The 12,820-nt window shown below is 55.1% G+C and overlaps 1 protein-coding gene across 2 annotated transcripts in view; it reads left to right on the top strand.

Moving 5' to 3' along the window:
- The window catches only part of PAX7 (paired box 7), a 93,884-nt gene that overhangs the window by 49,990 nt on the left and 31,074 nt on the right, over positions 1 to 12,820 (top strand). For both annotated transcript variants that reach the window (XM_032418239.1, XM_032418232.1), the window contains exons 5-7: positions 54 to 253; positions 6,188 to 6,353; positions 7,709 to 7,911. In XM_032418239.1, coding sequence (XP_032274130.1) covers positions 54 to 253; positions 6,188 to 6,353; positions 7,709 to 7,911 — 569 coding nt within the window. The remainder of the gene's footprint in view (positions 1 to 53; positions 254 to 6,187; positions 6,354 to 7,708; positions 7,912 to 12,820) is intronic.

Here is a 12,820-nt window from a genome sequence, read left to right as displayed (position 1 = left end):
GCCCACCGTCTCCCTGGGCCCCCACCCTCTCCTTCCCTCTCGCCCGGCTGTAGGGAACCGGCTGGACGAGGGCTCGGACGTGGAGTCAGAACCCGACCTCCCTCTGAAGCGCAAGCAGCGCCGTAGTCGGACCACATTCACGGCTGAGCAACTAGAGGAGTTGGAGAAGGCCTTTGAGAGGACTCACTACCCGGACATCTACACCCGCGAGGAGCTGGCGCAGAGGACCAAGCTGACTGAGGCGCGGGTCCAGGTGAGGCGGCGCCTTGGGTGTTTGCCCTGCGGGCATATTGAAGAGGCAGGAATGGAGAAGATGGAGGTGGCCAGCGTCCCAGGGTTTAGTGGGCCCCCAGAGGGGTCTGCAGCGGGTGGTCCAGGGACTGTGTAGACCAGGAATGCCACTGGCACTTGATGCAGAGTAAGTGGGCAGCAAGTGGTGCTTGACTGACTGAGCAAGGGGTGGACAGCCCCGGGGCAGCCAGGATGTGCAGTGAGGCCTCCTGGATTGTGCTCATCCCTCCAGGGATGAGCCAGGAGAGAGGGCTCGGGATGCATAAAACGGCTCCAAATCTCTGATGAGGGGAGGAAGTGATGAGGAGGAAAATTCCTGAAAGGCCTAGCTTCTTAAGACAGGTAAAGAGTTTCCCGTTACAGGCAGCATGCAAGCACAGGGTGCAGGCGTGTTCCTGGTGGGTTAGAAGCATCAGAGGGAGGGTGGGCAGACCTCGAACACTCCCTCCACGCCCTCGAGTGTGCGGTTCTTCATCAGTGGGGGGCTGGGGGCAGGGAGTGTGGAGAAGGAGCAGAGCCTGGGCTTGGCCGGCCCCTCACCTGCCCCCCTGGCCAGCAGCGGTGGAGGGAACAGCCCTCTCTCCCCAGGTGGAGAAGGAAGGCAGAGGGTCGTGCTGCGCATCTCCTGTGGGAACCCCTTCCAGGCCTGTCTTCTCCGCAAGCGAGGGAGGTGGGTCGGTAGGAGGGCCTCCCCCCCAAACTGCTCACTGGGAACTCCCAGCTGAGGGGAACCAGCCTTTGCTGGACACCCACTTTGTTCCCGCCGGAACGCTCGGGCCTTCTCACACATGACCTGGTGGAACCTCAGACCCCTTGTCAGGCAGGTCACCTCCGGGCAGGCCGCAGGGGCAGAAACAGGCTCAGAGAAGCGACATGCCCAGGGGCACAGAGCTCAGCTGGGGCTGAGCTGGGCCCGGAACTCAGGAATAAGTTGACTCAGAGCCTGGGATGTGACAGCAATAGGGAAAGTTCTAGAAGCAAGCTGGCATGTAAGCGCTCCAGGAGCCAGCGTACCTCCCTCCACCCTCCCCACCCCCACTCCTGGAGTAGGGGGTCCATGGCTGCCTTGGAGGGAGACCCCCAGGGGAAGGGGCAGGCGGCAGCAAGCAGCTCATCTCATCCCCTCCCCTCCTCTCCAGGCTGATACCCGAGCCTGCCCTCGCCTCCAGGCCTCCCTCCCCCTGCTCTGATCCTCCTGCAGCTGTTCTCCTGGGCACATTCCTGGGTGCTTTCTCATTCCCACGTCTGGCGGCCACGGCTGCTTCCCACCACCTTGAAGCCTGACCGCTCCTTGTAAAATTTCCTGGCTGTCAGGGCAATGCTTTTATTGGCCCAGGGGACCCAGAAACAGGTGTCACTCAAGGTCCAAGGAGGGAGGGGGGCTGGGAACAGGGGGAGCAGCCAGAGCCTAGGCAAACCCGTAGTGAGGGGGCCCAGGCAGACCTCTTGCACATGCTGACTCCTCTGTCATCCTTTGGGCTCCCCCAGGGCAGTGAGTCTCCCCAACTCTAGCCTGAGAACTTAGCAGGGGAGGGGTCCGTATATGTTGAGTTCGAAAAGAATGAACAAAAGCTGACCCCCCAAAAATCAAGACAAGAATGATAGAACATTTGACCTGGAGAAGAGATTTGGAAGATAGAGCTAAGAGGCCCCAGAGGGTGGGGACTGGGAGCCACAGGCCTGGGTTTCCATTGGTCTCTGGCTCTGATCAGCTGGATCACCTTCAACAGATCAGTTTCCCTTCCTGAGACTTAGTCTCCCATCTATATATAAAGGAAAGGAACTAAGTGATCACTAAGCCTCTTAAAGTTCTAGGATCCTTACTTATTGACAATCAGAGCTGCATTGTGAGGTGATGAGATCCCCATTACTGGAAGCATTCAAGCCAAACTACAAAGTCCAGTCGATCAGAAGCCCTGGTGAAAGCACTCCTGCTGTGGATAGTAGAGTAGGGAGCTCAAAGCCTCCTGAGCACTGCTCCAATTCTATGGTGCTGGGGTCTCGGGTCTCTGTTTCTAAGAGTCTGTGGTTCTGGGATTTTGCAGTCCTGAGACATGTCATCTCAGTGGCCCCAGGGAGATGATGGGAGCGGGCTCAGAGCCAAATGCCGAGGTGTGAGGTCCAGCTCCAGCACGTACACCTCCGGCCTTAGTTTCCACATTTGCAAAGCAGAGATGGCAGTAACAGCAACCCCCTCCTTGTTCTAAGGGTTCCATGCTTACATGTGAAAAAAAAACACACACTCAAGGTTAGGTAGCGCCATAAGGGGGGTACATTCTTATTAAACTGCACCTGTTCTTGGTGGTTCCAATTCTGGCCACCCTGGAACCTCCTGGTGCATTCATCCGGCACTCACTTATTGAGCACCTACTCTGTGCGGGACGCTGTTCTGGGCCCTGGGGACTCAGCAGACAGAAATCTCTGCTGTCATGGAGCTGATATCCCAGGAAACGAGGAAACAGGAACACGTGTCAGGCGGGGTTCTAGTAACTCAAGTGCGTTCCCTCCCTCGGGCTCTGCTCCAGCCCGGCTTTTGAAGCCTCCAGGTGTTACCTGGCATCCCTGATGTCTGGGGGAGACACCCCCGTCTCAGCTGGCAGCAAGCCACCAGGAAGTGTGGGAAAGGGGGTCAGGCAGGAGGACACATGCCTGGGGACCAATAACTTCCTCTGGAAGAATCTTCATTTTTAAATAGCTAGGGACCAACTGTGCATCTTCCTTGGAGGTAAGCGGATCTGAATCTTCCCGTAACGGTAGATGATGTTTATGGTGCACTTCTCATGTGCCAGGCATGATGTGCTGTGTTCTACGTACATTATCTTTATCACCCTCCCCGTAATCCTAGGAGGTAGGTATGGTTAGTCTCTCCCTTTCCAGGTGAGAAACCTGAGCTTTAGCTAAGGGCACAAATTTCCTGAAGACACAGTTACTAAGCAGCAGTGCTGGGACTTGAACCCAAGTCTGCCTGTCCCGTTCTTTTCTTCTGTGCTCCATTGAGAGAGGGGCCAGATGGACTATTCAGCTCAGTAAACAGCTGCTTCCTGCAGCGTCCTGCCCCCAGTGCAAGGTGTTGAGGGAAGGATCAAAAATGGATACTAAAACTCAGCCTCTGCTCTCGAAGAATGTAGCCTCGATCAGGGCTTCTGGGTGGGTGCTCGGGGTACCCCTGTCCCTGCTGGAGCCTCCATTCCCCACCTGTGAATGGGCAGCTTGCTCTTTCAGCTGAGCCATCAGAGGCTTTCCAGCAGGATGATAGTTGCAGATGTTGTTCTAAGCACTTTTCCCGTGCGAACTCATTCAAGGTTCAGAACCACCGGAGGGGGGTGCCAATATTAGGCACAAAGAAACAAAGACACAGAGGGATAAGGGAATTTGCCCATCTTAGTAGGAGTTAGAGGCAGGATTCCAAGCCCAGGCTGTCGGGCTCCAGAGTCCCTGCTCTTAATCATCCCATTACACTTTGTGAGGAGGGAGGTACCTGTTAGGATGGAGACATCCCTGGGAAAACAGAACAATAGAGGAAGAAGAGGTGAGAGAATTGATAGCAAAGGGCATGTCATCTCCTCTGGGAAGTCCTCCCAGATTCTGAGAGGTAAAGGTGGAAGCCTGTCCTCAGACCTCCTCCCAGCACGTGTATGTCCCCTGAGCTTACCGCCCTGGGAAACAGGCATTCTTTGCCTTGTCTGTCATGTGCCCAGGTGGAGGGCAGCTTGAAGGAAGGCTAGGACTGTCCCGTTCAGCTCTTTATCCTTAGCATCTTGCTTGGCACGGAGCAGAGTCCCAGCAAAGGTTTGAGATGAGAAGGAGGGAAGTCCGAGAAGGAAAAGACGGAGAAGGATGGATGGGGAAGAACGTTTCCAACTTTCTTTAGTGTTCTTTATTCGAGGAAAGGGTGACTCCCAGCTAAGGGACAGCGACAGCGTGCCACACGGGAGCAGCGGGTCCCACACCTAAGTCATTCTCTAACCAGCTTCGAGATTGCTGCCACGTATGCAGATTATCCATATTGTTATTCACTTCTAAAATAAAATCAATATATTTTAAAATGAAAGCGTCCATCACTGTCACGTAAGGAAGGGCTTTGAAAACACACACCAGGGAAGACCAAACAACATGATGGAGGTCCAGCAGGAGAACAGCACATGCAGGGGCTCCCCTCTGTGTGTTAAAAAGGGACTAAGGCCTCATCAGCACCAAGCCCAGACCTTGTCTTCCACACGCCCAGAAGGCCTGGAGGACAAGTAAAGCGGTTCCGGGCTCTTTAAGGTCTGTGTCGCTGCCCACTGGGATGTCCCTCCAGCGTGGGGTGCTAGGAGGCCCACCCTTCGGGAAACACGGAATGGAAACAAACATGAGCCCCCCACCCTCTCCCAGAGGCAGGGATAGAGGAGACACTGCCCGCTCCTCGCCAGTTCAGAAGCCCCTCGGTCCGACGGGTGGCATCCATCCCACCAGGACGCCCTTGGGGAGACCCTCAGTGCCCTGGGGAGTGGAGAGAAGCTGGGACCTTAATTTTGATTCAGAGCCCATTTTCACTCCTGATCTGACTGCCTCATCCCCTTTCTCCGTACGTCCTAAACACGTCAGGGGCAGCTATTCTGTTCATCTGGCTCGGAAAGCTAAACATAGCTTCTCTCCTCCAGAAGGATCCAGAAAACAAAAGAAGACACCAGGGACACATAAACACCCCCCCTTCCCTCCATCCAGCTGAGACTGCCCTCCCCCATGTCTGCAGACTTGGTCTACAGGTTGGGGGGGTCTTAAGTGATCCTGTGCCAGGAGCGGTCACCCATCCCACCGCATGGGCAGGGGGCGGGGGAGCTCACGAGGAAGCTGGAGGCCTCTGGTGAGGAGGCAGGACCTGCCTGAACTTGCCTTAGATCCAGTGATGAGGGAATCAGAGAGGAGGAGGCATTGCAGCTGAGCCTGCTGGTCGAGGAGTCGGCTGCGGGAAGAGGGTCTGGGTTAGGGGGAACTGCATGTGCAAAGCCCGGAGCTGGAAAAGGAGCCCCCCTGAAGTAGCCCCTGTGTCCCACACTCATTCTCCTTTTCGGGCCCAGAACTCATTGCAAATCCAGACAGGTGAGTTCTAGAAAGTCAGACTGATTTAAGTTTGAACCTCAGCTTCGTTACAGCTAGCTGGGTGGCCTTGGGCAAATTGTTTGACCTGTGTGAGCCTCAGTTTCCCCTTCTGTGAAATGAGAACAGGAGGACATGTCTCATGGGTCTCCATATGGACAGACGTGAAGCACTAGCACAGGGCTTGCATCAGAGGAAGACTCAAATGCGTTGTTATTTTTCCATGGATGCTTAATAAACACGCATGTGTGTGTGAGATGGGTTCTCCTGATCAAGGGGGCCCATGCTGGGTAAGCAAAGTTTAGCAAAGCCAAGCCTCTGGCTCCGAACAAAGGACTGGTTCTCACATCTGCCTCTGGCAGGTGGGTCTCATTCAGGCAGGTTCCCGACATGGGGCTTCCTGGGGGGGACCGTGTGTTAGAACAAGGATGGTCACCCACATGTCCATCCATCGGGGCGGGAGCAGCTGTAATGGAAAGAACACTGCACCCAGAGTCACCCAGACCTGTCTGTGCCTCCAGCTCACCCTGTCACGTGAGCAAGTCACCCACTGTCTCTGCATCTCCGTTTGCTCATCTGTAAAATGGGGATAACAGTGATAATCCCCTCACTGGGTGGTGGTGAGGGCAGGATGGGATCACGCCCACAGAAGTGCTCTGCTCGCTGCCCCGTGCTGCAGGAAGGTGCAGATCTCTTCCCACGGAGGAGGATCCTGGCTGGACAGAGGGTGATGGCTCGGGGACCGGTTCTAGCTGTGTCACCGCTCTCCACCTGGAGCCGGGCTGAGGGCTCTCCACTCTCCACTCTCCACCCCCAGGTCTGGTTCAGTAACCGCCGCGCCCGTTGGCGTAAGCAGGCAGGAGCCAACCAGCTTGCAGCGTTCAACCACCTTCTGCCAGGGGGCTTCCCGCCCACCGGCATGCCCACACTGCCCCCCTACCAGCTGCCGGACTCCACCTACCCCACCACCACCATCTCCCAAGGTGAGTGCGCAAGCTTATCCGGGTACCTCAACCACACCCTTTCACCCCCCCCCACATTCCTCCCTTCCTTAACCAAGAAGGAATCATAAGGGCTATTTTTTAAAGATTTTATTTATTTATGTGAGAGAGAGAAAGAGCAAGAGCAAGGGGAGGGTCAGGGGAGGAAGCAGACTCCCCGATGAACGCAGAGCCCTATGCGGGGCTCAAAGCAGGGCTCGATGCAGGGCTCGATCCCAGGACCCTGAAATCATGACCTGAGCCCAAGTCAGACTCTCAGCCAACTGAGCCACCCAGGTGCCCCAGAGCTATTTTTTTAAGTGACCATTTGTCTATTTGCATATGGATAGATGATTAAGACAAAAAAAAGGTTTTGCCATTGAACTTCTTGGTTCTGCCAACAGACCACAGAGCATCCAGGTGAGGATGCACAACGTAGCCTCCCCACACACCTTTAGAACAGAGCTTCTCAAACTGTAAAGTCATGTGCATCTCCCGCAGTATTATTAAAATGCCGAAGTGACATTCAAGGCAAGCCTCCCTCCCTGGACCTTCCCTCCATTCTGCCCTCCTCCCACACTCTCCCCCACCCAGCACACATTAGCAATCCCACTACTTGACATCTGACTCATGAAGTCCCCATGGCTCCCTCTTCAAGGGCTGGCAGGCTGGAGTTCTGGAAGGCGAGGAGAGAGGCAGGAGACCCTCCCTATGATTCTTGATGAAAAATTGAGGACCATCCCATTCTCTGCAAGGCTGCATGGAGGAGCCCTGGCAAACAGAACAACAACCCTGCAGCCAGGAGCATAAATGGCAGCTCAAACCCTGGCCCCACCACTCACTAGCCTTGTCACCTTGCACGAGTGCCCCGACCCTTCCAAGGCTCGGTTTCTTCATCTATAACGTGGGAATCGTATTCTTGCCTCATCCCCTTAGCCAGTACTTGTAAAGGCACCTGGCAAGTGGTTGGTGCCCACAAAATGTCATTGGGACAGGCCTGGGTAGATTAACAGAGTCCCCAGCAAGGTCTGACTTTGAGTCCAGATGACATTTATCAAGCACCTACTGTGTGCCAAACACTAAGCCACATGGCTGGTTCACAATTCCTTTGAGGTTATGTGGAACGTTGTTTAGCTGTCAGTCAAGACTTGGCTAGTCCCTAGTGCCCTGCCCAGAAGCCAGCTTGTCCCATCCTGAGTAGTGAGAGTAAGTGGTCCGTCCCTCCTTCCGCTGGATGGAGACTGGGAGGAGGAGGGTCCTGGCTTGTTTTCCAAGCAGATGCTTCTTTCCCTGCTCTGGGACGTCCACCATCTGGGCTGGGACCACTTGCTCAGGCCCTCTCGTGGGTCTCTCCACAGATGGGGGCAGCACCGTGCACCGGCCCCAGCCTCTCCCACCGTCCACCATGCACCAGGGGGGGCTGGCCGCGGCCGCCGCAGCCGCCGACACCAGCTCTGCTTACGGAGCCCGCCACAGCTTCTCCAGCTACTCGGACAGCTTCATGAACCCGGCGGCGTCCTCCAACCACATGAACCCCGTCAGCAACGGCCTGTCTCCCCAGGTAGGTGGCCTCACTGGACCAGTGTCCAGGAAACCACAGGCTCTTGGGTATCTTGAGAGAGTTACAGTGGCCAGTGGGGATGCTCCTTCCACTTTCACCGGTCGGTATTCTGGGATCCTCCGCCCTGGGTTTATGCTCTTCAAGCTGCAGGTCTCGGTGACCCAGCAGGCAGATATGGAGAAAGGGTTCTGTCCACCAGAAGCACACAGAGACCGCATTATAGATGTGCTCCGGGCCCAAAAGCCCCCCCAGAGCTTATGAAATGCCCCCACCCACCTCATGGCTGTTCGGCCCATAAAAGTCGGGCATCTTCAGACAGCGTGTGGGGGGAAGCCTTGTACCATTTCCTGTGAGGTGCTGACTATGGTTCGGGCTTTGTTCTAGAACCAGGAGTCCTTCCTGGATTCCATCCTGTGCTCCATCTCTTGCCTTTCCCTAGGAGAGACCTATGAGTGAGAGGCAGGACCACATCCGATTTGTAGCGAGAAACACGGCTGAGGTTCTAGACTGGGAACTCTGCTCCCACTGGGTCTTGGAGCTCATTCACTCATGCGCGATTGGTTGCTGGCAAAGTCCCTCGTTCCCTGTCCCTGCTGTTAGAAGGTGTGGGGCCACCCTAGATCAAGTCAGAAAGACAGTGCTGAGGCTGATGGCGGTGACTGGTGGGTCTGGGGAGCAGGACGTGGTGATACTGGTCACCTTGAGGGTTCCTTTCTGTGGCTACAGCAGGCTCTCAAATATCCATGGAGGAAAGAATTAAATCCAAGGCTGGCTTCACCCTACCTCCCACCTTCTGAGCGGCCTCTCTCATGTCTGTGGGAACACACATGGCGCAAGCTTTTCTGAACAGCTGTGGTTCGGGAGGAAAGGTGGAGGCTTGCAGGGGGTTGAATCCCAGCTCCAGTGCTCAGGGGATTTGGGAAGTTAGCATCTCTGAGCCTCAGTTTATCCCCCATTGACTAAAAAGTGATGAAACCAGGTGTTGCTGATCTCCTAAGAAGGGTGTTCTAACTGGCCAAAGCCTTAGCACTGAGCATGGCACAAAATAGAGGCCAAAATACATTAGTCCTCCTGCCAACCGCCCTCCCCCGCCCCCACCATCACCAGGATGATACAATTAGTATGAGAAACCTGTTACTTGAAGAAAAAAGGGGGCCAAAGGGGAGGTCAGCCATATCCATCTCGCTTCCTGTTTTTGTCAATAAAGCTTTATTGGCACATAGCCATGCCCATTTATTTACGTATTTATGGATGCTTCAGGGCTACAACACCAGAGCTGAGAAATTTCAAAACAGACCACATGGCCCACAAGGCAAATAATATTTGCCATCTGGCCCTTACAGAAAAACAATTGCTAACCCCTGGTCTAAGACCTTCGCAAGAATGTTCATTTTCTATGTGGTTTGGGTTCATCCCTGTTTGCCTGTTAGTGAGTGTGGTTGACAGCTGAGTACATTTTTGTGTCATCGTCTATTTATGGGTAAGATGCCTTCCCCTCTCTCTGCCTTGATTTTTCCCACCCATGAAATGGGGATGACACTAGCATCTATCTCATAGGGTTGTTGAGGAAGGTATGAGCTGACGCGCATAAAGCACTTAGCCCAGGTCCAGGGCAGAGCTGAGCTCTGGGGAACTTGAGCAGCTCCATGCAGAGCTCTTAATGGTGATGCACCAAGTCCTGTTGGGGCCCACGTTATGGGGCGGGGGTGATGTAGCCTGCAGACCCAGAATGCTTACCCACTGGAACCTAGTTGGCCTCTTTGGGGTTCAAGGCCTTGGCTTTGGTACTGAGGACAAACTGGCTGAGCTAACCTTCCAGAGAGTCAAGAGACAGACAGGACAGGATCCCAGAGCTGGCTGGGTGACCGTGGCAGCAGAGACCCGAGGTCTCTACACCTGAGGATGTGGTCCAGGCCTGGCCTCACAGTACGAAACAGGTTAGAGGAGCATCACTTGGAAATCTGAAGAGAGACGTTAAGATTATATGGGCCAGCCTTCTCACTTTACGGATGGGGGCTGGGGACACATCGGCCGGGCCAGAGCCAGGAGTCTAGGGCACCTGGCTCGCTGACTACTGTTCCTCGTAGCCCACTGTCTCAGCATGGGCTGAGGTTTCTCCCCAACACGACAGTTTTGTCACAGGGCAGAGGAGAGACAAGCCAGTAAGGGGACCCTGGCGTCTGGAGCGTGGCTCGGCAATGGGATAAAGGGTGAGGATGTCCCATGCACTGTGTGGGTCCAGAAACAAGCCTCGGGGAAGGAGGAGAGAGAAAATACAAAACAAAACAAAACAGCCATTACTGTAAGCAGCCAGTAGCCCAAACTTCTCCCCGCCTGAGCTGGATCCTCACCTCTCCTCCCAGAGACCCTTGCTTGGGAGGCTTCCTCCCCGCACTTCAGGCGGAGAGGCTATGAGGACATGATGGATTGGGCCAACTCCGGAGACTTGCCCAGAGGTTCCCCCCGAAGGTGTGAAGACAGATGGAGGGTCTGACAGGGGCAGAGAGGACCAGGAGGTGAACAGCTGCCGGCAGGGAGAGGGGGCTGCGCGCAGGGAGGGCAGGAGGGCAAGCTGTGTGCGCTTCTGTCCGTTTGAACTCCCGGGCTTCAGCTTGGATCACTTTCGGAGGAAGGGGGCAGCGAGCGGGTGTTTCTGGGTCTGTACAAAAGTTTCTGTACAAAAGTTTCTGGTATTTGTGAGTCCTGGGACGCCCCCTCCTCCCTCTGAGCAGGCCAACTGCCCGTCTTGGGCACATCTCCGCGGTCTCAGGAGGGGTGGGGGGTGGCGTTCTCCACCAGGACGGATCCCCTTCCCTGGGTCCTGTCCCCCCAACAGCAGGGAGGTTGTCTGGAGCTCGCATGGGCAAGAGGGATGGGGTGGGCTCCGCCTGGGATGGGGCTTCCCCTCCCCCCGGACTGCAGGTCCCCACCACTGCCACCCAGATAGCCTTGGCCCTTGTTCTTACAAAAGCCCAAGGCGATTCTGTTTGGGGATGACATCGGGACTCTGCTGAGCACCTGCTCATCACACTGGCCGGTTTGGTGCCACCTGCAGTGCTGCCCCCTCCCGGGGCCAGACCCGGGTCCTTGTCTCAGACCCAGCCTGGGAAGTGGGGGCTGTCAAGCCTCAGAGATTCCACGGAGAGACTGCCCAGCAGAATCCCATGGAAAAGCCATTTATTCAGCTCTGCCCTGGACCCTAGCTCTCACAGAACAAATAGTTACGGAGGGCCTGCTATGTCCAGGCACTGTTCTATAGGCCCTGGGGATAAATCAGTTAACGTAAGGGATGGAGACCCCTGCCCTAAGGGAGCCAGCGGTCTAACAGGACAGACAGACAGTACATAATAATTAACAGCAAGTTCACGCTATGTGTCTGATACCGCTTTGACAAGGACAGCTAAACTTTCAAGCCCCTGTGACTCGGACCCTGTTCTGAGTGTTTCCTATACCCTCACTACTTGGGTGGCAAAGCCAGGATTCAGCCCTCCTCTCTGGAGCCTAGAATGGTAACTGCCCTCCTGCCTCAGAAATGTGCACGCTTACCCTCTTTTTTGGAGATTGGCAGCAAGAAGAAATCCTCTCCCCCTTCAGCTCGGTGGAGGGGAAAGCTCATTCAACCCATGTCTTGGATGAGGAGACTGAGGCCAGGGCCTCAGGTCAGGGGCCACTGGGCAGAGTTGAGTCACATGGGCAGAAAAGCCTTCTGAGAGGTTCAGACACCAATGAGGCTTGGTTCCCTCGTAGCCCCGCCCCTCAACCACCTGCCAAGCCCAGCTTTACAAGATCAGGGACTCAGCGCTCAGCACACGGACGTCCCCAGCTTTGTGCCTGGGGTCCTTCTGAAGAGGCACAAGGAAAACCAACACAGCTGACCCTTGAACAACATGGGGATTAGGGATGCCCACCCCCCACACCGTTGAAAATCCACATATAAGTTTTGACTCCCCCAAAACTTTACTAATAACCTGCTCTTGCCCTGAAGCCTTACTGAGAATGTAAAGTGCATCAATACCTATTTTGTAGGTTCTATTCCTTTTATACTGTGTTCTTACAAGAAAGCTAGAGATGTTACTAAGAAAGGCATAAGGAAGAGAAAATACATTTGCAGTGCTGTGCTGTATTTATTGAAATACAGCACCTAGGACAGCACCTGCCACAGAGTTGGCACCCCAAAACTCTCCCGTATGTGAGAGCTGGGGTCCAGGGCAGAGCGTATTCAGTGCCCCCACGCAGTTCAAGCCCGTGTTGTTCAAGGCTCAGTGTACTGCCCGTAAGACATCGGGAACTAGGATTCGCAGACCCCCTAGGCTGAGGTCCTTGGAAACAACTCTTAGAAAACAACTCAGGACAACTTAGGGCAAGAGGAACCTTCTGTGGCGTGAACGGGAACGACAGCGAGCAATCTGATGCTTGCTATGGCAGGCTACGCCGGTAGGGGGAGTGGGCAGGGATACAAAGGGGACACCTATGTAGAGGTCCCTTAGGATACCTGCCCTTGGGAATTCCCCAGTCTGATGGGGGAGACACGGCTCCTGCCTTGAGGGGCTCCTGGTCTGAGAGAGGAAGGACTCTGCTCCCGTCCTCAGGAGCTCACAGTCAGAAGTGGAAAAAACTCTGTCCTTAGATGCCCTAGGGCGACGGTAGAAGCCAGTGCTGTCCTGGAGAGCTCCCAGTTTGAAGGGACACAGGCTCGGAAAGTCATTCACGGCTGCTCACCATCCAGAGTCCCGAGGAAAGAACCAGGAGTGCAGTTCTGTCCTTTGGCTGAAGGCTACGGGCAGGGTGGTGCCCTGTGCTGGGGGCTTCTTTGGGGTCCTTGTGGGTGTGTCCCCAGGGTGGGAGGACCCTCCCTTGGCTTGAGCTTCCTTCTCCCCCAGTCTTTTTAGATGCAGATTCTATCAGAGTT

Source organism: Phoca vitulina, unplaced genomic scaffold (assembly GCF_004348235.1).
Source record: "Phoca vitulina isolate PV1807 unplaced genomic scaffold, GSC_HSeal_1.0 scaffold2, whole genome shotgun sequence".
In the NCBI taxonomy this organism is placed as follows: Eukaryota; Metazoa; Chordata; class Mammalia; order Carnivora; family Phocidae; genus Phoca; species Phoca vitulina.
This window is presented reverse-complemented; position numbering and strand designations above follow the sequence as displayed.